This window comes from Heptranchias perlo, chromosome 21 (genome assembly GCF_035084215.1).
Source record: "Heptranchias perlo isolate sHepPer1 chromosome 21, sHepPer1.hap1, whole genome shotgun sequence".
NCBI classification, from domain to species: domain Eukaryota; kingdom Metazoa; phylum Chordata; class Chondrichthyes; order Hexanchiformes; family Hexanchidae; genus Heptranchias; species Heptranchias perlo.
The window spans coordinates 20710593-20738333 of NC_090345.1; the positions used below are offsets into that span (position 1 = coordinate 20710593).

The window sequence follows — 27741 nt, forward strand, 5'->3', positions numbered from 1 at the left end:
CATGATCTTGAACACCTCTATTCTAAGGAGAATAACTGGAGCTTCTCCAGTCTCTCCACATATCTAAGTCTCTCATCCCTGGTACCATTCTTGTAAATTTCTTCTGTACCCCCTCTAAGGCCTTGACATCCTTCCTACAGTGCGGTGCCCAGAATTGAACACAATGCTCCAGCTTACGCCTAACCAATGTTTTATAAAGGTTTTGCTTAACTTTGTTACTTTTGTACTCTATGGCTCTATTAATAAAGCCCAGGAGCCCATATGCTTTTTTAGCAGCTTTCTCAACTTGTCCTACCACCTTCAAAGATTTGTGTATGTACACCCCCAAGTGTCTCTCTTCCTGAACCCCCTTTAAAATTGTACCATTTAGTTTATATTGCCTCACCTCATTCTTCCTACCAAAATGTATCACTTCACATTTCTCTGCGTTAAATTTCATCTGCCATGTGTCTGCCCATTTCACCAGTCTGTTACTATCCTCCACATTATTTACTACATTTCCGAGTTTCGTGCCATCTGCAAACTTTGAAATTCTACCCTCTATACCCAAGTCCAGGTCATTAATATATGTCGAAAAGAGCAGTGGTCCTAATACTGACCCCTGGGGAACACCACTGTATACTTCCCTCCAGTCTGAAAAACAACCGTTCACCACTACTCTCTGCTTTCTGTCCCTCAGCCAATTTTGTATCCAGACTGCCACAGTCTCTTTAATCCCATGGGCTTTAATTTTGCTAACAAGTCTATTATGTGGTACTTTATCAAACTTTATGGTTACAAATTCTATGGATGTCATGTAATGGCACAACCCCAACGCTGCGCCCATTTTATTATATTGACAGGGAGCTCAAGTCTTTTCTCTGGTATTTAAATGGAATGTTGATCATCTGCTAGATGGTTGGATATAACCAGATCCAGCACTGCTAGAAAGTGCTTAATGTCAAAGTAAACAAGTGAATGGAAATAGAATAGAGATGTAAATTAACCAATTTTCTATCTGGGATCGGTAGTCATTCTTTTGGTTGAAGTATGTGTCAGATTCAGGTTTGAGAATTCAGCTACAACTGATGGTGTCCTGTAGATGTGACGTTTTATATGTCATTGTAAGTTAAGATAACTGTAATTGGAATACAAGGTGCAAGAAACAGATGCCCAGGTTTGAAGGTTTGTGAACACAAAACTTTTTCAATGTACTTCGAAGTAGTTAATTATAATGAAGAAATGTGCAGCTGTTATCTGATGTTATTTTAGGGCTGAGTCAGCATGTGGTTGAGGAAACACTGTAATATGAGTGAATTAGCAGTTTCTCTCTTTCAATTGTAAATTAGCAACAACTGTAAACATTTATTTATGAAGTACAAAAGCACTTTAACCTTTTGCCTTCGCACGGGGAGTACAGTAACTCAAAGCTAATTGTGTTTTCCATCATTTGAACAACTAGTGTCTTATTTCTCAGAACACTTGTCACTGCTAGGTAAGATCAAAGTAATCTTTGCTAGTTTCTGAAATGTGAGGTGCCAAGAATATAAACACCAGCCTTTTAAAAAATTTGATTATATCTAATAGTCATACAGGGTGACAAATGGGAGGCAGATGCATGGGAATTACCATTTATATTTAAAAGCTGCTAGTTACCAAAGCAGCTGTCTTAATGTCACAGAATGGCTACAGGACAGAATGAGGCCATTCGGCCCATTAAGCCTGTGCCGGCTCTTTGTAAGAACAATCCAGTTAGTCCCATTCCCTGTAGCCTTGCAAATTTTTTCCCTTCAAGTATTTATCTAATTCCTTTTTGAAAGCCACGATTGATTCTGCTGCTATCACCCTTTCAGGCAGCGCATTCCAGATCATAACCACTCACTGCGTAAAAAAAGCTTTTCCTCATGTCGCCGTTGGTTCTTTTGCCAATCACCTTAAATCTGTGACACCTGGTTCTCAACCCTTCTGCCAATGGCAACAGTTTCTCTTTATTTACTTTATCTAAACCCTTCATGATTTTGAACACTTCTATAAAACCTCTTCTCAACCTTCTCTGTTCTAAGGAGAACAACCCCAGATTCTCCAGTCTATCCATGTCACTGAAGTGTCTCATCCCTAGAACCATTCTAGTAAATCTTTTCTGCACCCTCTCTAAAGCCTTTACATCCTTCCTAAAGTGCAGTGCTCAGAATTGGATACAATATTCCAGCTGTGGCCAAACCAGTGTTTTATAAAGGTTCAACATAACTTCCTTACTTTTGTACCCTATGCCTCTATTTATATTCCCCAGGATCCCATATGCTTTTTAACCGCTTTCTCAACCTGCCCTGCCACCTTCAAAGATTTGTGCACATATACCCCCAGGTCTCTCTGTTCCTGCACCCACTTTAGAATAGTACCATTTAGTTTATATTGCCTCTCCTCGTACTTCCTGCCAAAGTGTATCACTTCGCACTTCTCTGTGTTAAATTTCATCTGCCATGTGTCCGCCCATTCCACCAGCCTGTCTATATCCTTTTGAAGTATATTTATTATCCTCCTCACTGTTAACTACACTTCCAATTTTTGTGTCATCTGCAAATTTTGAAATTGTGCTCTGTACACCCACGTCATTAATATATATCAAAAAAAGCAGTGGTCCTAGTACTGACCCCTGGGGAATACTGCTGTATACCTTCCTCCAGTCCAAAAACCAACTATTCACCATGACTCTCAGTTGCCTGTCACTTAGCTAATTTCATATCCATGCTGCCACTGCCCCTTTTACTCCATGGGCTTCAATTTTGCTGACAAGCCTATTATGTGGCACTTCATCAAATGCCTTTTGAAAGTCCATATACACAACATCGACCGCGTTGCCCTCATCGACCCTCTTTGCTACCTCATCAAAAAACTCAATTAAGTTAAACACGATTTGCTTTTAACAGATCTGTACTGGCTTTCCTTTATTAATTCCTACTTGTCCAAGTGACTATTAATTTTGTCCCGGATTATCGTTTCTAAAAGCTTCCCCACCACCAAGGTTAAGCTGACTGGCCTGTAGTTGCTGGGTTTATCCTTTTTTGAACAAGGGTGTAATATTTGTAATTCTCTAGTCCTCTGACACCATCCCCACATCTAAGGAGGATTGGAAGATTATGGCCAGCACCTCCTGCAATTTCCACCCTTCCCTCAGCAACCTAGGATGCATCCCATCCGGACAGGGTGACTTACCTACTTTAAGTACAGCCAGCCTTTCCAGTACCTCCTTTATCAATTTTTAGCCCATCCAGTATCTCAACTACCTCCTCTTTTACTGTGACCTTGGCAGTGTCTTCTTCCTTGGTAAAGACATATGCAAAGTAATCATTTAGTACCTCAGCCATGCCTTCTGTCTCCATTTGTAGATCTCTTTTTTGGTCCCTAATCGGTCCCACCCCTCCGTTTACTATTTATATGCCTTTAGAAGACTTTTGGATTCTCTTTTATGTTAGCCGCCAATCTATTCTTATATTCTCTTTGCCCCTCTTATTTCCTTTTTCACTTCTCTATAATTTCTATATTTAGCCTGGTTCTCACTTGTATTTATCAACCTGACATCTGTCATACGCCCCCTTTTTCTACTTAATCTTACTCTCTATCTCTGATGTCACCCAGGGAGCTCTGGCTCTGATTGTCCCACCTTTCCCCCTCGTGGGAATGTACCTAGACAGTACCCGATTCCTAAGAGGAGTTGAAGACAGAATCTATTTGTTTTGAGTTAAGGAACAACAGAGGTGCCATTACAATACTGGGTGTATTCTACAGGCCACCAATTAGCGGGAAGGATATAGAGCTGCAAATTTGCAGGGCAATTACAGAGAGGTGCAAGAACTATAGAGTAGTGAAAATGGGGGACTTCAACAATCCTAATATAGACTGGGATAGTAATAGTGTAAAGGACAAAGAGGGGGAGGAATTTCTGAAGTGTGTTCAGGAGAACTTTCTTGATCAGTATGTTTTCGGCCCAACGAGGAAGGAGGTATAGCTGGTTCTGGTTCTGGGGAATGAGGTTCTGTCTTCATCCCCTAAATATCTCCTATTTAAAGACCACCCATTGTTCGATTACAGTTTTGCCTGCCAATCTTTGATTCTATTTACTTGGGCCAGATCCGTTCTCAATCCACTGAAATTGGCCCTCCTCCAATTAAGTATTTTAACTCTAGATTGCCCCTTGTCCTTTTTCATAACTAATCTAAAGCTTATGATACTATGATCGCTGTTCCCTAAATGTTCTCCCACTGACGCTTGCTCCACTTGACCCACCTCATTCCCCAGAACCAGAACCAGCTGTACCTCCTTCCTCGTTAGGCCGAAAACATACTGATCAAGAAAGTTCTCCTGAACACACTTCAGAAATTCCTCTCCCTCTTTGTCCTTAACACTATTACTATCCCAGTCTATATTAGGATTATTGAAGTCCCCCATTTTCACTACTCTATAGTTCTTGCACTTCTCTGTAATTTCCCTGCAAATTTGCAGCTCCATATCCTTCCTACTAATTGGTGGCCTGTAGAATACACCCATTATTGTAATGGCACCTCTGTTGTTTCTTAACTCTAAACAAATAGATCCTGTCTTCAACCCCTCAAGGACATCCTCTCTCTCTCCAGCAATGCAGTATTCTCCCTAATCAATACTGCCATTTCCCCCCTCCTTTTTACCTTCCCTATCTTTCCTGAACACCTTGGGCACGATTTTAAAAGTGAAAAACGGGTGGGTTGGGTGCGGGAGGGGCATTCAAAATTACAACCATTTCAGACCCGCCCCCAACCCACCCGTTTCTGGTTTTCACTGGAACAGAACGAGGGGCGGGCGACCAACCCGCTCCCAGGAGGCGAGTCGGGCCTTAAAACCTTTCAAGGTGAGTTCGGGCCTTCATTTTCCCACAGTTTCTGATTTCAAATCCGGGAGGCCAGGATTCCCGGGCCTTCTCTTTCACACCTCATGAAAAGAGGCGAGAAGGCCCGAGTCGAACAGATAGGTGCCTTTCTGGCACAGCTTGTGGGCCGGGAGGAGCAGGAATGCTTCCCTCAGGCCCAACAAGCCTACCTGCAGGGACCCCCGATCTCCGCCATCCATCCCCCCAACGATCACGGGCCCCCAATCCTCAAATTCCGCCCCCCCCCCCAAACGATGGATGACCCCCGATCCCGACACCCCCCCCCCCCCCCCCCCGTGACTGACCCCCAATCCCTCACCATCCCCCCATGACTGACGACCCCCATGCCCGCCCGCCCCCCCCCCCCCCCCCCAAACCATACAAACAAAGACTTAACTGCAGACTTACCTGAGCACGTCCTCTCTCTGACTGGTCTCCCATCCGAATGTAACCAGCCTGTCAATCAGGCTGATCAGTCGGACAGCAAACTGACAAAAAAAGATGTCCTTCTTTCAAAATCGTACGGCCATCCGGGAAACCCATATTTCCGGGTTTCCCATCTGCAATTTGACCCCCCCCCCCCCCCCGCCATCTTCCCGGCTCGGGGTCAAAATCATGCCCCTTGTATCCAGGAATATTTAGTACCCAATCCTGCCCCTTTTTGAGCCAGGTCTCCGTTATCGCCACTATCTCATATTCCCATGTGGCTATTTGCGCCTGCAGCTCACCAACCTTATTTACCATACTTTGTGCATTTACACACAGGCACTCTAAACCTATCTTAGACCTTCTCGTATTCTCTCAGTCTCAATTTGCCACAATAGTAGCTACGTGACATTCTGAACTATATGTACACCAATAGAATTCTGTCAATAAGTTACAGCCTTACACTTCTTGTACCACCTATGAGTTTGTGCAAATGGGTCATAGCTTCATTAAGTTGAATAATGATAGTGGCTGTTCTGAACTTAAATGTAATAAAAACTGAGAGGCTTATATGATGTCATCATTGCAGAATAATTGTAGCTACATAATTCGCAAGTGGTATAATAAGATTCTGTAGCAATTCTGAAACAATTATAAGGGAATTAAGAATCTGTGGTATATTATAGCTTGAATATATACTGTTGACCTACTACAACAGAGAGCACTCTGAATTGGGGTATGACATTCATTGCTGGGAGAGTGCTGATATTACTAAATCTATATTTCTGTACAATTTGATTTTGCCAAAATCAAATTATCAGACATCGAAAAAATGTGTTAGACCAAAATTGACATCAAATTTTCCGAAACACAGCCAAAAGAATTCACAATAATCATTTGCAGGAACTTAATCCCATTCCTCCCAAATGAAAGTTTATGTCATATCCACTTAGTGCTGCCCAAAAAGATTATATGGGAAATAGCTAGAACCTCTGGCATGTGCTCAGAAAAAATGTCAGTGCCTCCAACAGGCAGGGAAATTCGATTGCCAGAAAATAAAACTGTCGACCCAAATTAATTTTAAAGAACTTTGAAATTTGGTATCTTTAAAAAAACAAGCAGATTTAAAATGTGATTTTTGAGCGGCTATTTATCTTGGTGAGTACTATTTTTTATATATATATAATATATATAACAAAAAAAATCAGGGAAGATAAAGATTAAAGCTGCACTACAGATAGTTTTTTTTAACTTAGTGGATTGAAAAGGATACTGCGGATGGTTGCTGTAACACCTGAAATAGTGTACAGTTAGTGTCTTTGTTATGAATGTTGCAAGATTGGTGTTCCTGTAAGCTCTCACTAAGTAACCTTTTTTTCCTCTTGTATTTATTATTATGTTCTACAACAGGTCAGTGCATGATTATCTCAGCGGGCGGCCATTTAATGAATACCAGGAAAGTATGTATTTTGATCGCTTTCTCCAGTGGAAGTGGCTGGAAAGGTAAGGCTCGTGGGAGAACAGGCAACTTAAGAATTCCTAAGCTGCATCTTTGCATTTTCAGTTTTTTGAAACAAGGGGAAGCTACTGAACGCTTAGAAGAATTTGAGATCTGGAACTACAGACTGGTGCCACACTTGAGAAGATTCATTGTACTTGCCAATAATTAAACTAGCTATTGAGAGGTTATGGAATTAGATTTTCACGAAGCATTGAAATTTTTATGCCGTCAATTATAGGTTTAATCCTTTTTAGTACTATAGTAGTGCAAAAGTGTAACAGTTTTGATGCCCACATTTTTCAAATAATTTTATTCTTTATCCCTTACCCTAGGTTTTATATATTATTTTTCACCTGAGGCAACCCTTTATTAGGCCTCTGCCTGTGCTGCTCTGCAGCTGATGAGTAGATGTGTGAGAATAAGAATCTAAGAAAATTTAAGAGATTTAAGAAAATCAAAAAGTTAGTATGCAGGTGCAGCAGGTGATCAAGAAGGCCAACGGAATGTTGGCTTTTATTGCTAGGGGGATAGAATATAAAAACAGGGAGGTATTGCTGCAGTTATATAAGGTATTGGTGAGACCGCACCTGGAATACTGCATACAGTTTTGGTGTCCATACTTAAGAAAAGACATACTTGCTCTCGAGGCAGTACAAAGAAGGTTCACTCAGTTAATCCCAGGGATGAGGGGGTGGACATATGAGGAGAGGTTGAGTAGATTGGGACTCTACTCATTGGAGTTCAGAAGAATGAGAGGCGATCTTATTGAAACATATAAGATTGTGAAGAGGCTTGATCGGGTGGATGCGGTAAGGATGTTCCCAAGGATGGGTGAAACTAGAACTAGGGGGCATAATCTTAGAATAAGGGGCTGCTCTTTCAAAACTGAGATGAGGAGAAACTTCTTCACTCAGAGGGTAGTAGGTCTGTGGAATTTGCTGCCCCAGGAAGCTGTGGAAGCTACATCATTAAATAAATTTAAAACAGAAATAGACAGTTTCCTAGAAGTAAAGGGAATTAGGGGTTACGGGGAGCGGGCAGGAAATTGGACATGAATTTAGATTTGAGGTTAGGATCAGATCAGCCATGATCTTATTGAATGGCGGAGCAGGCTCGAGGGGCCGATTGGCCTACTCCTGCTCCTATTTCTTATGTAATACCCCAAAGAATTTTGCTCTTTTTAGTTTCCCTCCCTCCAAATGTTGAAGTGCTTGGCTTTTGACTTCGACCCAACCATGCTCCCACATTTTTGAGCTTTTCCAGTTCACCATTTGTTATTTGTGATCAGCTGAAGATCTTGCATTGTGTAGCACCTCCTTATTCATGTACAATGAATTACTTTGAAGTACAGTGACTGTGCTTTTTAAGCAAACTAAGGAGTGCCATAAGTGTAGTGGAAGTACAATCAGATCCAGTGCTAAAGCTTTAAACTTCACACTTCAACATCAAACCAGATGGAAAGTGCTTACTTTGACAGTGTATATACTAAAGCCAGGTGAAATAAGCTCTATTATACCCCAGTACTTAAAGGGGAAATATAATTTACTAAATTGTCATATAATCCTAAATGCTATAAATGCTATAACTGTGCACTTACAGATGTGACTCATTCATCCCTTAACTGTACTTTTTGTTTAAAACTGCTGTTTAGAAGCAGCTTAAAAGCAGACGTTTTGTTTAGAATTCTCTTGGTGTGATGTGATTTGTTTCTACTTCAGTAATGTTATGAACGGGACTGGCGGGTTGTGGGTAGCAGTGCATCTCTCCATCAGTTTTACTGTATAAAAAATGAGGGTAAAGAGTGACTGGGATATTATAAGAATACAGAAATGTGTTTGTATAATGTTTTAGAATTATTTGACAGCCTAGCCAATTGACCTTCCCTGATGAACACATTACATGCCTGTTATTAACCTTTAATATGTTTAATCAAATTGATAAATTCAGTAAATGATGGGATAAATAGGTAACATGGTTAGATAGGGTTAGATTCACATGCCTACCTTGCTTTTGTGACTGTGCCCTGTTGATCCTTCCAACTGCATTGCTATACTATGGGAAGATATTTTAGTCCATCAGCCAATGATGTTAGTTGTGAGGCATAGTTCTTATTAATGGTTGGATGGTTGAAATAATTGTGTTTCGGGATGAACATGCTAAATGTAACATTGCACAAAGTAATCCTTTTAGAAAATAAATAAAATCCGAGAGAGGAAGGAATGAAAAGGAGGTACTTTAACCCTGGAATTGCTGAAGTGTTTAAGGAGAAGCAGGTGGGGTCTTTCTAATATTATTGAGAGGAGGGGAGGCAAGGAGAAATGTTAGAACTTATCTACGTCCAAACCTTTTTTTCTGTTCATTAGTTCTTAAAGGAAAGATATGCATTCATTGCTAATGTCTTTCTCTTTCAGACAAGCTGTAACAAAAAACACATTTAGGCAATACAGAGTACTGGGAAAAGGTGGCTTTGGTGAGGTAAGCAATCTTGGCAACTAGTTTCTGCTTGGGTTTTTCTTGAGCATTTTTAAAGTAAAATTATGTACAAGAAAAATTATTTATTAGAAGCAACATTTTTTAAAAATAATTTCATCTCAAATGTTTTAACTAGTATTTTAACTGCTACAGTGCCTTAGACAAAATTCTAAAAATGTGCAATTTCATAATCTACAGGACACGCTCAATTATTAAAGTACTCAGGAGAGTGGTTTATAGATTAAATACCATTTAAAGACTTATAGCAGCATATCTGTTCTAAAGGCATGGAAAAATTTACAGAAATATTTATTGTTTTCTTCAAATGTAGGTCTGTGCCTGTCAAGTACGAGCCACAGGAAAAATGTATGCTTGTAAGAAGTTAGAGAAAAAACGAATAAAAAAGAGAAAAGGAGAAGCTATGGCTTTAAATGAAAAGCAGATTTTAGAAAAAGTTAACAGTAGATTTGTAGTAAGTATTTGAGATTTATTGCCATATGATGTGCTGACCATTGTATATAGTTGTCCTGAAATGATGTCCAGAATCCAAGCCACTTTCTGTGTGTTTGAGTGTTGACCTTTATATTGTATTGTTCTCTTTTTGTACTTCATGCTTTTATAATTACAGGAGTAGCTCTTAGGGAGTGCAGTTTGTCCAACACTCTGTCTTGTAATAGTGCTGAACATTTTTATTCTTCAACAGCAGCAGTATATAAATGATGCAGGTATCAGTCTATGTGTAAATAATAACTTGTCATCTTAATGTTTTGTTGGATTTTAACTTAATAATTGACTCATCGGGGGTGATTTTAAACCCCAAGAACGGGTGGGTTGGGGGCGGGTGGGAGTTGAAAATAGTTGTTTTTTTGGATCACAGCCGCAAAATTTTCAGAAGCCTGTACTTTTTCGTGCCGATGTTAAACCCGGAAATAAAGCCGGGTTGCGGTCACGACCCAAAAAACAACTATTTTCAACTCCCACCTGCCCCCAACCCTCTCGTTCTTGGGGTTTAAAATCACACCCCATTGTCCTTGGGTTTATTTTTTTTAAATGGGGTACTGTATATTGGGAACTGTTAACATGTTCTGTTCATGTACTGAAATGTCAACCTTTGTCATTTGAACTCAGTTAAATTTCCATTAATCTGGAAAATCGCTTCTTATTTGTCTCTGGTTTCCTGCTGAAGGTGTACTTGCAGTGAATGACCTATACCTCTAACCATATATTCATAAATGTGCGGTCTTTATAAACAAATTGGTCAGCTTAATAGGATATGTAAAAAAAAACACAATTGCTGGAAATCCAAAATAGTATAAATTGCTGGAAGTGCAGAGCAGCTTGATTATTAACTGAAAGGGAAAGGATAAGTTAACTTTTCAGGTGTAACTCTTCATTTTTTAAAAATTCATTCTTGAAAAAGAATTATTATAGTGATGAAATTATGTTTCAAGAAATTTATCTAGCTTATAATAGTGACTTGAATCTGCTAAATTTTGGAAAGATACTTTGTGATCTTTTAGCCTGATGTACTTCAGAAACAATAAAACTTGTCTCCGGAGAAATTTCATGATACTTCCTTTGTCGTATAAACTAATTATATTGTGATTGAGGAAAGGGGAAAGTCCTTGGTTAATCAATCAGTTACTTCTGTTATTTGGCAATGCACTACATTTTTTTTTCTAACGCTTATTCTTGATTCTAAAAGTAATTATAAAGCTATGAGCTGTTTTAAGAAAGTGGAGTGGGAGCTTTCCACAATATTTTTGGCCCATACATTTTCAGGGAGAATATTTTGAGCAAGTTTTTCCAGATTATCTGGTTGCTGTCAGATCAAATATTTAATCTCTATGTATAAAATCTGCATAACAACACTTGAGAGGTTTCAATTTTGCAGACACTGCACTACCTAAGAGCTACTTCTGTAATTTCTCACTTTAAGTAGATGCTGGCTAATGCATGACTAGTAGCAGAGCTGAGAACCTGTCATCAGTTCAATCCCTCACCTGTGCTGAGTTAACATTCACCCAGGGTAGCAGTGGGGTGGCTAAGATTGTCTTCAGCACCTGAGAGTTACAGAGGGACAATTGACTAAGGGTCCCACTCCTGATTACCTCACAACAACCTTTACTGGAAGTAGTGTATGTGGACAACAAATGAAAGCTGGATCAAACTCAGCAGCACTATGGCTGAAGTTTGCAAGTCGGCCATTTAAAACTGAGATGAGGAATTTCTTCACTCAGAGGGTTGTGAATTTTTGGAATTCTCTACCCCAGAGGGCTGTGGATGTTGAGTCATTGAATATGTTCAAGGCTGAGATAGATAGATTTTTGGACTCTAGAGGAATCAAAGGACTTGGGGATTGGGCGGGAAAGTGGAGTCGAGGTTGAAGATCAGCCATGATCTTATTGAATGGCAGAGCAGGCTCAAGGGGCCTTATGGCCTACTCCTGCTCCTATTTCTTATGTTCACCAGCAAGGCTCACACCTAGATGGGCATTTGGATGAGGTAATGATGTCTGTGGGACCATACACCCACAGGGAATCGATGCTTTTAGCAGAGCGGGGGAGAAAATTAATGATAAAAGAGGAAAATAAAAGTTTAATAAATTTAACAGGTTAGTCTAGATTTGTTTGTTTAATGTAACATGTACTTTCAGGCCATTTTTAAATTTTGTTTCCCAATATAGTTTATTTAGGAGCTTGGCAGTCCTGTTGCCTTGTGTCATTGCTCCCAAATTGAGTGTGGACATTGGAGAATGGTCACAGACACTGAAGTGCGCAGCATCACTGTTGGAATACTAAAATGGAAAATAACAAAGTAAAATTTAGATTTTGGTACTGCATATAATCTGCTAGTTCGTAAGGGATGGCTCATGAACTTTCACTTTTACTGCGGAGAGGATTTACTCTTTTTATATTTATGAATAAAAATACGAGAACAATTAAAACAATATTCAATGCCTGGCACAAGACACATCCACAGCACAAAAAACACTTTCAGCAGGCAAGAAAACATAAGACTATCAAACATGGGAAATGAAATTCTCATGTGAATAGTTTTACTTAAAAAAAAATGGTGTTTTATATTAATCCTAACTTTTTGCTAAGACTAGGAGGAATGTTGTCCCTTAATGACTTAAAACTGTCCATATTTTTATGAATAGTCATAGGCTGTAATAATATTTTGGAATTTAGATTATGTCCATAAACTGCTCAAGCTTTACTGGTCTGTTTATGATGCCACCTGTATTCCCTCAATCAGGTGTTGCATTGTAACTACTACTCATATGGGTATTGTTTATTTAACTGTTTTTCTCTTTGCTGTGCTTGTAGGTTAATTTAGCTTATGCCTATGAAACAAAGGATGCACTGTGTTTAGTTCTGACCTTAATGAATGGGGGTGACTTGAAGTTCCACATCTATAACATGGGAAATCCAGGGTTTGAAGAAGACCGGGCAGTATTTTACGCAGCTGAGATCTGTTGTGGCCTGGGAGATCTCCATAAGGAAAACATTGTTTACAGGTGAGAGGAGATTTACAAGTTCTAAATTACAGAGCATCAATAGCTTGGAACCACTTGCTTTTTCTAAGCTGCAATGAGATGTTATCTGTCCTGTTCAAGAAAATAATTTTGTTTCTTTTTTTAAAAAAATGTTCTGGTCTGTTGGAATTTGATATTTATACAAGCCAAAGGAAAGGAAAAAAACTACGAATGCTGGAAAACGAAAACGATTAATCAAATTAACATTCCATTACCCACCAACTATTGGAGTCCAACATATGCCAAAACCATAAATTGCTGGAAATATGCAGCAGGTCCTTCAGCATCTGAAAAGAGAAGTCATGTTAATGTTTGTCCACCTCAAATGTTAACCTTTTATGGAGGGTCTATATCTGAAACATTGACCTGCCTTTTCTCTTTTCAAGATGCTGACAGAGCTGCTGTGCATTTCCAGCATTCATTGGAGAATCTCACCAGAGGCAGCAAATGAATAGACCATTTAATTCCTTGCTTTTGCTGAGCTTTGTTTAGAATGCAGTTCTCCGTTCACAGGCACTACTCAAGAGAATCAGTGTCCTCAAAAGTAACATCGTTCATTGACCCTACCAGGATCATTTAAACTATCTGGCTGAATAAACAGATCACCAGATTTAATTGAAACAGCTTTTAAATAAAAAACTGGAATTACACTGTTAAGAGTACAGTTACCCTAAGATAGAAGCAAACTTGCCTTCCTGACCTGCTGCCACAAGTGGTTGACACAAACACATACATCACAGGTATTGGACAGTGTCTTACTAGATTGCACCTGGATAAAGATGTAACAAGAAAAGTGTCAACCTTTCATCATCTCACACTTGCCTTACAGTGCACAGAATATCAACTTTAATCTATCCGGACCTCTAGTCTGCAGGTTTGGAGGGGTGTATACTGCCACTTAAAATTTCCCCATTGTAATCCTTTAAAAACCTCAAAACGTTGTTTTCTCTTCACTATAGCCTGGCTGTGCATCTCTTACAACCCCAATTAATCTGGGCTAAGGCACATTGCAAATGTCTGTCTGAAAGGACCATGTACTCATAGAGGAGAATTTTTTTTTCAAGATGTGGTCTCCATTCCTGGCCTGTAACAACAAACAACCAGATCCAATACACTGGTCACACAAGAATAAACAATAAAGTGTAAAGGCACATGACAATCCATCCAACCAAATGAGAACTGCATGGTTAAACAACCATGCAATATTGTCTTTTCAAACCCTCCCCCTCGCCCGCGCCCCCCCCCAAAAAAAAATACAGTGCTAGCTGAAGCTGTGAAGGTATCCTGAAACTCATCCATAACCGTGTCACTTGTCAATTAATGCTATGCATTATGCATATCAACACTAACAGAACATGTAGAAGATATGTATGATACTAAAACATTTTCAAAACGTAAATAATAAGTCTAAAAGGCAATTTATTTTTAATGGTTGTATTTAGTAAAATTCTGAGAGGAGTAACTACAGTATATGTTCCAGCCTGGCAGTACCTTTATACTGCCTGGCTCCAATTTGAATTCTTGCAGCCAGGAGAAAACTCACTCATGCTTGTTTTTTGCATGCATAGAGCTCTGTTCTCAGCTGTTGAATTTAAATGTATTGAGAGCTCAGGTGGGAGAGCTTGCCCTCTCAGAACATTTAATTGGGGGACCCCCAGAAGACTCTCCAAGCTTGTTTGACATCAGACTGGTGTTATACTTACGAGTGTCCAACCCAGCAGTGTGAGAGTGCCTCCTCCAGGGGTCTCACTGCTCCCATCTAGAATTATACCGTCGCTTCTGTTTCACTGCAAAGCAGGAACCACCTTCTAGCAATGCTAAAGTTGGAGTGTAAATGCATACTTAGACTTGCCAGCTCTGTTACTGTAAGTTTATCATATTTTCAGTGAGATTCGCTGATTTTCATAAAAAAATATCATCTGTTGCAATGCCTTTGCAATTTGTTGTAAACTTCTATGATTCTATCAATTGGGACTAGCTTAGTGGTATAAACTGGGCAACATGGACATGTTGGGCCGAAGGGCCTGTTTCCATGTTGTAAACTTCTATGATTCTAATTTGCCTCCTGGTTTTTGTTGCAAAAAACCATAGTTAGCAATTATCTGACCTTGGTAAGTAAATAGTAAAGCTTAGCTTCCTTATATGGATAGTACTCATCATTTACTGGTCACTTTCTCCAAGGATGTCACTGATCTCTTGGTAGCAATCAGCTTAGCATTCAGAAAATCAAATGAAAGTAACTGACAAGAAAAGTTCAAAAAAAGTACTAAACATTGCTAGAATTATTCTTTCAATTGTTTCATTCCTATTGGCATGACAGTGACACCTTTGCCCTTTGTAATTTGCTAGTATAGGGCAATGATGTATATACATTGATGAATACAAGAGTACAGTTTGTACTGTCAGAGCCAGAAATCCTTAAGTTTAATTAATGGAATATAATGTGGTGTCCTGTATTATCACGTACTGATGGGTGAGTTACAATTTTTAATCTGAAATATAGGTAACTCCAAACACAACAGCTGACTCTTTAAGGGAGTTACCAAGTAATGTTCACACAATTTGAAAAGTTGCACATCACCTAACCAAACAACGGGAGGCAACCCAGTGGCATAGTACGTGAATGTACTCTGTACTATGGAGTTTTGTGCCTGTGATTCTCTACATAGTGAATGAACGGAACTGTCAAGGGGGTATTGAGAAGAGTCACAGTGTATTTTCAAAGGGAAGGAGAAAAGCAATATAAGGGTAACTTCTCATCTACTCTTACACTTGCCCTATTGGCTAGTGACAGAATGGCATTGACAAAAAAACTGGGAGTGGGTCATAAGGCCACCTTCCTGAGTGGAGAATGATGTATGCCATGATGGAATCGAAGAGTGGAGAAAAATAACTTCAAAAACTCGAGCAACAGTGCATAGAAAAATAAACCAGTGCAACATCACTTCTACACCATGAGTTTTTCTTTTAAAAAAGACAGCACTAAAAGTCACATCTTTCTACTGTGATCAGAGAGATGGTAGAATTTTTGATCTGCCATCATAATAAATGATGGATACTTTCTGTATTTTAAAAAAAATCCAATTGATTAAGTCGCTGTATGTCTTTTGTTGGCTTATATCACAAGGTATCACAGATCCATTCATACAGAGCTTTCCTTCATCAAAACTCACCCGCAACATTCAAGCAACCTCTTGACAAGTTGTACTTAAGAATAAAGTCTGTTCATTCACGTGATGTAATCTATAGTAAATGTGATGTACAGTCTCTGTTACTTTCTTTGGGTTCGCTATGCCTCACTGGTCTGTTTTTATTTTGGAGGGCAAGTTTATAACAAAAGCCTTTTGTGAAAACAATACTTTGCCAAGTATGGAAATATTTATTTCATCAGTATTTTAAACCGATCGCTGAAATGCTGACTACATTAACACTGTCACCTGGGACACAGAACTTTGAAGTTATTCCCAACAGTCATACATGAATGCACTCCTTTATCAGAATGGTATGCGTTAAGAACATATGGAAAATCTCCAATAGAAACTTTCCATGCACATTCATTCAGGGTCATGTAACATGAAACTTTGACCTATTGTGCCTTTTCACCAGTGATCGTGCACTCTCTAGTGCTCCTTGACATTTTTTCCTGAAATTAAATCAGTTGAGGACTTAAAACAACCAGCCATTAAAGAATAATATACCAAACAAATATACATTTATTGTGGCTTGTTCTAGAGCTAATGAATCTCCTAGGGATGAGTCTTATGGAAAGAAGTGCATGAAAATGGAGAGCTTTCACTGAATTATGAAGGAAATGGAGCATACCACCGGGTGATCAGACATAAGCTTTGCCCTTAGATCATAACAGAATGCTGACACATAGTCAAAACCAAAAAGGAGATCATCTTGTGGAGGCAGAGGACATGGCTGTGGTACCAGATGAGTACTTTGCATCTGTCTTCACTAAAGAAGAGGATGTTGCCAATATAACAGTGAAGGAGGAGGTAGTAGATAAATTGGATAGGATAAAAGTAGATAAAGAGGAATGTGCTTAAAAGGCTGGCAGAATTCAAAGTATAAAAGTCACCTAGTTCGGATGGATTGCATCCTAGGTTGCTGAGGGAAGTACGGGTGGAAATTGCAGGGGCTCTGGCCACAATCTTCCAATCCTCCTTAAATATGGGAGTGGTGCCAGAGAATTGCATATGTTGCACCCCTGTTCAAAAGGGGGGAGAGGGATAAACCCAGTGAAGTAATGGAGAGGGTTGATATGGGTTGTGTGGTTGATGTGTATATGGACTTTCAAAATGCGTTTGATAAAGTACCACATAATAGACTTGCTGGCAAAATTGATGCCCATGGGATTAAATGGGCAGTGGCTGCTTGGAATGTGAATTTGGTGAAGGGACAGAAAGCAGAGAGTAGTGGTGAACACTTTTTCAGACTAGAGGGAAGTGTGCACTGGTGTCCCCCAGGGGTCGGTGTTGAGACCACTGCTCTTTTTGATGTATATTAATTACCTGGACTTGGGTATACAGGCTGTAATTTCAAAGTTTGCAGGTGACATGAAACTCAGAAATGTGAGGAGGATAGTAACAGACTTCAGGAAGACGCAGACAGACTGGTGAAATGGGCAGACACATGGCAGTTGAAATTTAGTGCAGAGATATGTGAAGTGATTCATTTTGGTAGGAAGAATGAGGAGAGGTAATATAAACTAAATGGTATAGTTTGAAAGGGAATGCAGGAACAGAGAGACTTGGGGATGTACATACACAAGTCTTTGAAGGTGACATGACAAGTTGAGAAGGCATTCGACAAGGTGCCACATAAAAGATTATTGCTCAAGATAAAGAATCACTGGATTGGGGGTAATATTCTGGCATGGGTGGAGGATTGGTTATCTAACAGGAAGCAGAGAGTTGGGATAAATGGTACATTCTCGGACTGGCAACCAGTAGCCAGTGGTGTTCCGCAGGGGTCGGTGCTGGGTCCCCAACTCTTTACAATCTATATTAACGATTTGGAGGAGGGGACCAAGTGTAATATATCAAAGTTTGCAGATGATACAAAGATGGGAGGGAAAGTAGAGAGTGAGGAGGACATAAAAAACCTACAAGGGGATATAGACAGGCTGGGTGAGTGGGCGGAGATTTGCCAGATGCAATACAATGTTGGAAAATGTGAGGTTATGCACTTTGGCAGGAAAAATCGGAGAGCAAGTTATTATCTCAATGGCGAGAAACTGGAAAGTACTGCAGTACAAAGGGATCTGGGGGTCCTAGTGCAAGAAAATCAAAAGGTTAGTATGCAGGTGCAGCAGGTGATCAAGAAGGCCAACGGAATGTTGGCTTTTATTGCTAGGGGGATAGAATATAAAAACAGGGAGGTATTGCTGCAGTTATATAAGGTATTGGTGAGACCGCACCTGGAATACTGCATACAGTTTTGGTCTCCATACTTAAGAAAATACATACTTGCTCTCGATGCAGTACAAAGAAGGTTCACTTGGTTAATCCCGGGGATGAGGGGGCGGACATATGAGGAGAGGTTGAGTAGATTGGGACTCTACTCATTGGAGTTCAGAAGAATGAGAGGCGATCTTATTGAAACATATAAGATTGTGAAGGGGCTTGATCGGGTGGATGCGGTAAGGATGTTCCCAAGGATGGGTGAAACTAGAACGAGGGGGCATAATCTTAGAATAAGGGGCTGCTTTTTCAAAACTGAGATGAGGAGAAACTTCTTCACTCAGAGCTGTGGAAGCTACATCATTAAATAAATTTAAAACAGAAATAGACAGTTTCCTAGAAGTAAAGGGAATTAGGGGTTACGGGGAGCGGGCAGGAAATTGGACATGATTTTAGATTTGAGGTTAGGACCAGATCAGCCATGATCTTATTAAATGGCGGAGCAGGCTCGAGGGGCCGATTGGCCTACTCCTGCTCCTATTTCTTATGTTCTTATGTAAAAGACATACGGGATCTTTGGCTTTATAAATAGAAGCATAGAATAAAAATTCAAGGAAGTTATGCTAAACCTTCATTAAAACACTGGTTAGGCCCAGCTGGAGTACTGTGGCCCATTCTGGGCATCGCACTTCAGGAAGGATGTCAAGGCTTTAGAAAGGGTGCAGAGGAGATTTACTAGAATGGTACCAGGGACTAAAGACTGCAGCTACATGGAGAGACTAGAGAATCTGGAGTTCTCCTTTAGAGCAGTGAAGAATAAGGGGAGATTTGATAGAGGTGTTCAAAATCATGAAGGGTTTTGATATAGTAAATAAGTAGAGACTGTTTCCAGTGGCAGAAGGGTCGGGAGTCAGAGGACACAGATTTAAGGTAACTGACAAAAGAACCAGAGGTGACGAGGGGAAAAAAAATTTACGCAGTGAGTTGTTGTGATCTGGAATGCACTGCCTGAAAGCAGAATCAATAATAACTTTTAAAAGGGTATTGGATAAATACTTGAAGTGAAAAAAAATTACATGGCTATGGGGAAAGAGCAGGGGAGTGGTTCTAATTGGATAGCTCTTTCAAAGAGCCGGCACAGACATGATGGGCTGAATGGCCTCCTTCTGTGCCGTATCATTCTATGAAATAAATACCAAGGATGGACAGAGCTAACATAAAACAAAGGTACGACACAGCTCTTGATGTCTTCTCCCTTGCAGTCAGTACCAACTATTGCCGCCAAACAAGAAAGTGCAAAGAGCATGTCATTGTGTGCATGCAAAGATGTACATAAAGCCAACTGTCCAGTGCATTTGTGGAAATGTTTCTTTTAAAAAGAATAGGCAAATGTAATATTATTCGTAACAAGTCCAAATATCAGGTTTTGTAAACATCTGATACAGTGGGCCAAATTTTGCCGGAGCTCGGCATCTCGCCTGTGCCGTTAAACTTTTTCCTGCACCCTTCAGCTCAAAATTTCCGCGCCATAACTTGCTGGAAGTCCGAGCTGATAACTGCGCGGCAAGGGCAAAGGGGTATCTGGGACCTTAGTGAACAATGGGTCCAACAGTCCCTCTCCTTAACCCATGAGATTTAAGGATTGAGAAAGAAACAGAGGAACGATGGAGAAGGAGGGTGAATTAGAGTCAAATCAGGTATAGAAAGAGAAATAAAGAGAGGGAAGGAAAGATTGGATTAAGAGAGAAAGAAAAAAGAAGCAAAAGAAAAGTAAGAAAAAAAATTAAAATTTGATATTTTTAAAATCTCTGTCAACAATGCAGGAATGAGACTCAACAGTTTAAATTATTCCCTTTCTGGGCTAGAGAGGTTGATTGACGTTGCATTAACAATTATCATGTCGTTAAAAAGGTACTTGAGCTATTATGAGCCCTAACTTTCTGCGGCCTGGGCGAGATGCCGTTTGTGCGAGACAAACGGAGGAGCGGTGTAAATCGACCAGCAAGTTCTGGAGATTCGCAACTCACGGCGTATCTCTTCATCCCCAGAATTTGCTGACCAATTTGCACATTAATAACAGCATATGTCATTAACATATCATTAATCCAGGAAAATTTGGCCCAAAGTCTCTAATTGGATGGCTTCAGATTCAGTGCTGGTCTCAAGATCTGCCTGCAAAATTGGGTTTATACTTAAACAGCCAAAAATTAAAATGTGCTTTAATGTTGTTTTATATATCTCCATATATAAAACAACATCATGCCAGGAGCAGCAACAGGCATACCTAAAAATGAGGTGCCAAACTGGTGAAGCTACAACTCAGGACTACATGCATGCGAAACAGTGGAAGCAACATGCTATAAACAGAGCTAAGCAATTCCACAACCAATGGATCAGATCAAAGCTCTGCAGTCCTGCCACATCCAGTTGTGAATGGTGGTGGACAATTAAACAACTAACGGGAGGAGGGGGCTCTGTAAACATCCCCATCCTCAATGATGGCTGAGTACAGCACATGAGTGCAAAAGATAAGGCTGAAGTGTCTGCAACCATCTTCAGCCGGAAGGGCCGAGTGGATGATCCATCTTGGCCTCCTCCCGATATCCCCACCATCACAGAAGCCAGGCTTCAGCCAATTCGATTCACTCCACTCCACATGATATCAAGAAATGGCTGAGTGCATTGGATACAGCAAAGGCTATGGGCCCCGACAACATCCCAGCTGTAGTGCTGAGGACTTGTGCTCCAGAACTAGCTGTGCCCCTAGCCAAACTGTTCCAGTACAGCTACAACACTGGCATCTACCCGACAATGTGGAAAATTGCCCAGGTATGTCCTGTCCACAAAAGCAGGACAAATCCAATCTGGCCGATTACCGTCCATCAGTCTACTCTCGATCATCAGCAAAGTGATGGAAGGTGTCGTCAACAGTACTATCAAGCGGCACTTACTCACCAATAACCTGTTCACTGTTGCTCAGTTTGGGTTCGGCCAGGACCACTTGGCTCCAGACCTCATTGCAGCCTTGGTCCAAACATGGACAAAAGAGCTGAATTCCAGAGGTGAGGTGAGAGTGACTGCCCTTGACATCAAGGCAGCATTTGACCGAGTGTGGCACCAAGGAGCCCTAGTAAAATTGAAGTCAGTGGGAATCAGGGGGAAAACTCTCCAGTGGCTGGAGTCATACCTGGCACAAAGGAAGATGGTAGTGGTTGTTGGAGGCCAATCATCTCAGGCCCAGGACATTGCTGCAGGAGTTCCTCAGGGTAGTGTCCTAGGCCCAACCATTTTCAGCTGCTTCATCAGTGACCTTCCCTCCATCATTTGGTCAGAAATGGGGATGTTCGCTGATGACTGCAAAGTGTTCAGTTCCATTCGCAACCCCTCAGATAATGAAGCAGTCCATGCCCACATGCAGCAAGACCTGGACAACATCCAAGCCTGGGCTGATAAGTGGCAAGTAACATTCGCTCCACACAAGTGCTAGGCAATGACCATGTCCAACAGGAGAGAATCTAACCACCTCTCCTTGACATTCAACGGCAGTTCCATCGCCGAATCCCACCATCAACATCCTGGGGGTCACCATTGACCAGAAACTTAACTGGACCAGCCACATAAATACTGTGGCTACAAGAGCAGGTCAGAGGCTGGGTAATCTGCAGCGAGTGACTCACCTCCTGACTCCCGAAAGCCTTTCCACCATCTACAGGAGTGTGATGGAATATTCTCCACTTGCCTGGATGAGTGCAGCTCCAACAACACTCAAGAAGCTCGACACCGTCCAGGACAAAGCAGCCCGCTTGATTGGCACCCCATCCACCACCCTAAACATTCACTCCCTTCACCACCGGCGCACTATGGCTGCAGTGTGTACCATCTACAGGATACACTGCAGCAACTCGCCAAGGCTTCTTCGACAGCACCTCCCAAACCCGCGATCTCTACTACTTAGAAGGACAAGGGCAACAGGCAAATGGAAACAACACCACCTGCACATTCCCCTCCAAGTCACACACCATCCCGATTTGGAAATATATCGCCGTTCCTTCATCATCGCTGGGTCAAAATCATGGAACTCCTTCCCTAACAGCACTGTGGGAGAACCTTCACCACAGGGACCGCAGCGGTTCAAGAAGGCGGCTCACCACCACCTTCTCAAGGGCAATTAGGGATGGGCAATAAGTGCAGGCCTCCCCAGCGACGCCCACATCCCATGAACGAATTTTTAAAAAAATAATCTCAAATCACATAGAGAACACATTCAAATTATCAAAGATAATTAATTGTTTTCTCGTTCGTCTCATGGACTGGTGCATTTTAACTAAACAATTAAAAATCCCATCCAAAGCATTAGAATTTGATGTTTACCTGTGAGACACCAGTTCTTTGACAGCATTGATATCTTTGTTTGGTTCTACTAAATAATGTACCACAAGCTTCACAAGTGCTATCTGATTTTTATTTTTACTCCATGTGAAGCTAACTCTAAAGTAGACTCATTTTATGAGAGTTATTTAAGAATACCAGAACTGCTATATGACAAAACCAACTAGGAGGAGATCAGAATTATTCATAGGGACTTGCACTTTAAAAAGCAATAAATTCTGAGTGGTTTGTTCTTCAGTAGAATTCCATCACGCCAAAATTGAATGACTATGAAATAGTGATTATTTATTTATATAATTCTTCCCGACTCCCACAGATAGGACCGTGTGCAATCAGGAAATAGAGGCAGTTTTATACGTGAGTTTTAAGTGCTTTGTTACGTCAGTGCTAGCACAAATGGGCACTCACTCACTTGCCATTGTGACTGGAAAACTTATCAAGGGAGTATGAGAGTGAGAGCACTGATGCAGAGCAAAGCTTGTCCTCCTTTGCATGAATACTGCATGCTTTCTAAAAGGATGGACTAAGCTAAACCTGAAGGCTTGAATTGGGTCAAATTATGGTGTTATCTAAATTAGCATTTCAGGCCTGACTCCGAGTCTGATTTTTTTTTGTCTGGAGGTAAAACATTGTCAGCTATGAAAACATGCACCAAACATTGACCCACTGCTGTGACTGAAGGAGTAATGAAAAGCAGCCTTAATGGGATAGAACCAGATAAAAATTAGGACTCAATAGAAAAAGAAAATATATGTTCAGTTTCTTTTGCTAAAGTGTAATGCAATAATCTTGTATAAAATGATCACAGATGTGTAACCTTTTATATTTCTCATTTTATCAGAGATTTGAAACCTGAAAACATCTTGTTAGATGATTATGGTAAGTATCCCAGTTCTGTAAATGCTATAATTGTAGCATAGTTCAGTGTATGACCCACTTTGGATTCAGAGTCAACTTTGTTAACTCTCTGGCAGCAGAATTTGTTATTTCCCCTTCCCTCAATTGTTATCAGTTGTGTTGTATTAAAAATGTGTGTGTGCATTTATGTGTATATAAAATAATCTAAAAATTTATAAATGACTTGGCCTATACACCAGTTTATTAAATTTTAATTATAAATATCCTTTATGGCACCAGGGGTACAATTATCCCACCATCTTGAGCAGTTGTTTACTAGTGATTCTTGTATAACATCCATATCAAATGCATTTTATGTACAGAATGCTGCAGAAATATAAAATTCTGATTTTACAGAATGGATGCCACTACAGAATGCAATAACCTGCATATTAGCATGGTTCATAAAACATTTTTGCTAACCTAAATAGATTTGTGCCAATGGGAAGAGCTGAGAGAGACTCCCCTGGAGTGAATTTTGCTAGTCCAGGGTATAATGCTCCAGTACTTCAGGAGATGCTTGCGGTATAATGTTTTGCACTCCTAACCAAGCAGGGGGAAATTCTAATAAAAAGGAGAGGTGCAATAGTAAATGGTTAGAAGAAATTAAAGTATACATTTGAAAAGCTATGCTAGTGAAAATATAATTGATTGATTAATTCCCATTAGTAGATGGATATCCAAAGCAATCTCATTAATCTGTGTTAAAAGACCAAATTCACTCTTTTGGAAACTAAGCATTGGGAAATCAAATGCGTCACAGTTTCAGTAGCTGCCGACATATTACATTATGTAAAGCTTCTGTTATGTAAGTAACTGTATACGTCTTTGAAAATACTTAAACTCTAAGACTATAGATAGGTACACAGAAGATCCAGTTTTCCTGGGCTGCCCTTTATTCATCTTGCATGCTGTTGCTAAAACAAATGCTAATGTTACGGGAATAAAGCTTCTTAGAAGTGTGAAGTGATTCATTTGGTAGAACGAATGAGGAGAGGCAATATAAATTAAATGGTACAATTTTAAAGGGGGTGCAGGCACAGAGAGACCTGTACGTACTTTGAAGGTGGCAGGACACGTTGAGATGGCTGTTAAAAAGACATACAGGATCCTTGGCTTTATAAATAGAGGCATCGAGTACAAAAGCAAGGAAGTTGTGCTAAACATTTATAAAACACTGGTTAGGCCCCAGCTGGAGTATTGTGTCCAATTCTGGACACCACACTTTAGGAAGGATGTCAAGGCCTTAGAGAGGGTGCAGGGAAGATTTACTTGAATGGTACCAGGGATGAAAGACTTCAGTTACGTGGATAGACTGGAGAATCTGGGGTTGTTCTCCTTAGAGCAGAGAAGGTTAAGGGGCAATTTGGTAGAAGTGTTCAAAATCATGAAGGATTTTGATATAGTAAATAAGGAGGAACTGTTTTCAGTGGCAGAAGGCTCAGTAACCAGAGGACACAGATTTAAGGTGGTTGGCAAAAGAACCAGAGATGACATGAGGAAAAAAAATGTTATGTAGCGAGTTGTAATGATCTGGAATGCACTGCCTGAAAGGGCGGTGGAAGCAGATTCAATAATAACTTTCAAAAGGGAACTGGATAAATACTTGAAGTGGAAAAATTTTCAGGGCTATGGGGAAAGAGCAAGGGAGTGGGACTAATTGGATAGCTCTTTCAAAGAGCCGGCACAAACACAATGGGCCGAATGGCCTCCTTCTGTGCTATATCATTCTATATCAGGAGTATCTTTATCACTGTAATATTAACTGTATATAACTAAAATAAATACAATTCAAATATAAAATTGAACATTGAAGACTACAATTTTAAATAATTGAATACTTCTGCCCACCCTGCCTTCCCTTCCCCTCCCTCTCCTATTTTTATTTTAATTGTACTTCACTTCTATCTATTCTAATGTTTATTAAAATACTTCATTTAGCTCAATATTTTGAGCTTTCTTTGTCCCACTATCCATTTTGGAGGTAGGACTAACATTGACAAAAGTAACTTGAATGACTGGAACCCAACTCCCAGGGCTAGTTTTTCAGCTACTTGAGGCCTACAGCTTAGAACATTGAAGTGGTCATGCCATGAATGGAATGTTACATTCATAAAGTTACTCCTGATCTTTGAATAGATTTTTTTTTTACAAATTCATCTTTCATATGATTTTTTTCATGTCAGATAGAGCCATGCAGTGCACCAAGAGTTAATTTTCTTGTAAATAAATTGACAGGGTCAAATCAGGAATAGTAAATAGTCCATTGTGTTTTATGGTGTAGTAACGGGCCCTAAGAAAACTGAAGTAGCTCTTAGTCTTCAAGCAATGTTCGTTATTGCCATAGTAACAAGCATGTTGGTTATTCTACGTAAAAAATTATTTTAGGGAATGTAAGTATATTGCTTACTTCCCTTTTGTCCTACTGTAGGGTGTTTGCAGTAAAGTGACTGAATGTATTCATCAAATAAATAACCAACTTATTTATGTTAATTTGTATTATATTCTTACAGGTCACATTAGGATATCTGATCTGGGTTTAGCTGTGAAAATTCCTGAAGGGGAAACGATTCGAGGCAGGGTTGGAACAGTAGGATATATGGGTACGGTCTTCAATTAATATTGGGCATTGTGATTTTTCTATTTTGTCTTGGAAACTAAGTGTATTTTCCATTTATAAATCTTTTAACATGTGATGGGATTTTCCTTCATGGTAAAATGCAGACTGACTAATCACATTCCTTTTTTAGAGTACTCAAGAAGTAGAATTGTTTTTTTTTTTAAATTAAGAAAATAGAAACTGACATAAAAACAAAATTAATTGATATAGCCAGATGTTTTCCTGACTTGATCTAGAGGCAAGCACTAGCTATTCCCTCATGAATTTCTTATCCTCCAGGTATGCCAATTTAAATATACACATGACTGTGTTTACTTCTGTTTGTGTATATATTTCATTAGTAATTACTGGCATGTGTTTACAAAGATTGCTGAAAAGTTATTTTCCTGCTGACTTGTTTTTATCTTTTTCCAACTAGAATCTGTCCCAACCTTGATAAATTGTAAACATTTGAGCCATCAAAGAATATAGTGTCACATGCTTCAATGCATTGATGTGAAATTTTCCTTTCTCTTTCTTCTGTTTGAGTATAAAATTTACAAGAAAAATATTTTTAGTGTAAAATACTATTTCCTTATGTAACAAATAGTTTGAGTATATTACAACATGTATCCCATACAGTTGGTTTATCCAGTATGTGTTTAGTGAATTAATATAGTCTACCAGCCTGATTCAGCGCATGATCATGCTGAATGTTAGTAGTGCATCTCATTGTTGACTCAATTTGATTCATTGAGGGTGGCAAGTCATCTCCTGATGCACTGAACGAACCGTAAGTGTAACCCACAGCAAAACAACTTGATGCAAATACAGGCAAAGCTGTCACAGCTGTGCCTTTTATTGAATTTAGCTTCAGGATACAGGTATACAAGCTGCTAAACAAGCAAATCGTTAGGTTAGTCTCCTAAAATTTTCAGGTTTCTTTCATCTGAATTGCTTTAGTTATAGTCTCAAATAATTAGAATAATGCTGTCACAGTAAATCGTCTGTTTGAATGCAATCTTTGTAATAATACAACTACCTTTTAAAACATGCATTACAACCTTGCTGCAGTGTCTACTTGATGCTGCAGTGTCTACTTGATGCCACATGAAAGTCTATGTTCTTGTGGCTTCTTAGGCATCAACCTGTATCGTACTGCTCAGTAGAATTGCTAAGATTTCAATTCTGCTGCAAACTATCTTGCAGTGAAAGTATTTTTAAAAATTATTTTCATATAATTGGAATAAAAATTATTTTCCAGGGAGGTAGAGTCAGTCTGCAGAAAGATGCAGCTGCAGTCCATCCAGTCACCCACTTTCCCAACAGAGTTGCTCTGTCAGTGTCGGGAATGTTGATGGCTGAGTAAACTGCACCTGCATGTTTCTGCAGCCTGTACCTAATTTATGGGCTGAAGTACTCCTATAAAAAATAATTTGACATTTTACAACATACTTTGAAGAACATTACTCTAAATTATTCTGCTATTCATTTCCTCGGCCCTAACCTCTTGATTGTAACCAGGGTAATCTAATGACTTACAATTCTTGTTTGCATTGGAGCCTGAACAAAGTTTTTAAAAACTCTCCAGGGGAGCATTGGCCAGGGCACCCTGTGTGATAGTCATGT

The 27741-nt window shown here is 39.8% G+C and overlaps 1 protein-coding gene across 2 annotated transcripts in view; it reads left to right on the top strand.

The window, feature by feature from the left end:
- Nucleotides 1–27741, top strand: part of LOC137340033 (G protein-coupled receptor kinase 5-like) — a 223412-nt gene that overhangs the window by 171163 nt on the left and 24508 nt on the right. For both annotated transcript variants that reach the window (XM_068002238.1, XM_068002239.1), the window contains 6 exons: nucleotides 6716–6808; nucleotides 9218–9281; nucleotides 9610–9750; nucleotides 12611–12801; nucleotides 23458–23495; nucleotides 26027–26116. In XM_068002238.1, coding sequence (XP_067858339.1) covers nucleotides 6716–6808; nucleotides 9218–9281; nucleotides 9610–9750; nucleotides 12611–12801; nucleotides 23458–23495; nucleotides 26027–26116 — 617 coding nt within the window. The remainder of the gene's footprint in view (nucleotides 1–6715; nucleotides 6809–9217; nucleotides 9282–9609; nucleotides 9751–12610; nucleotides 12802–23457; nucleotides 23496–26026; nucleotides 26117–27741) is intronic.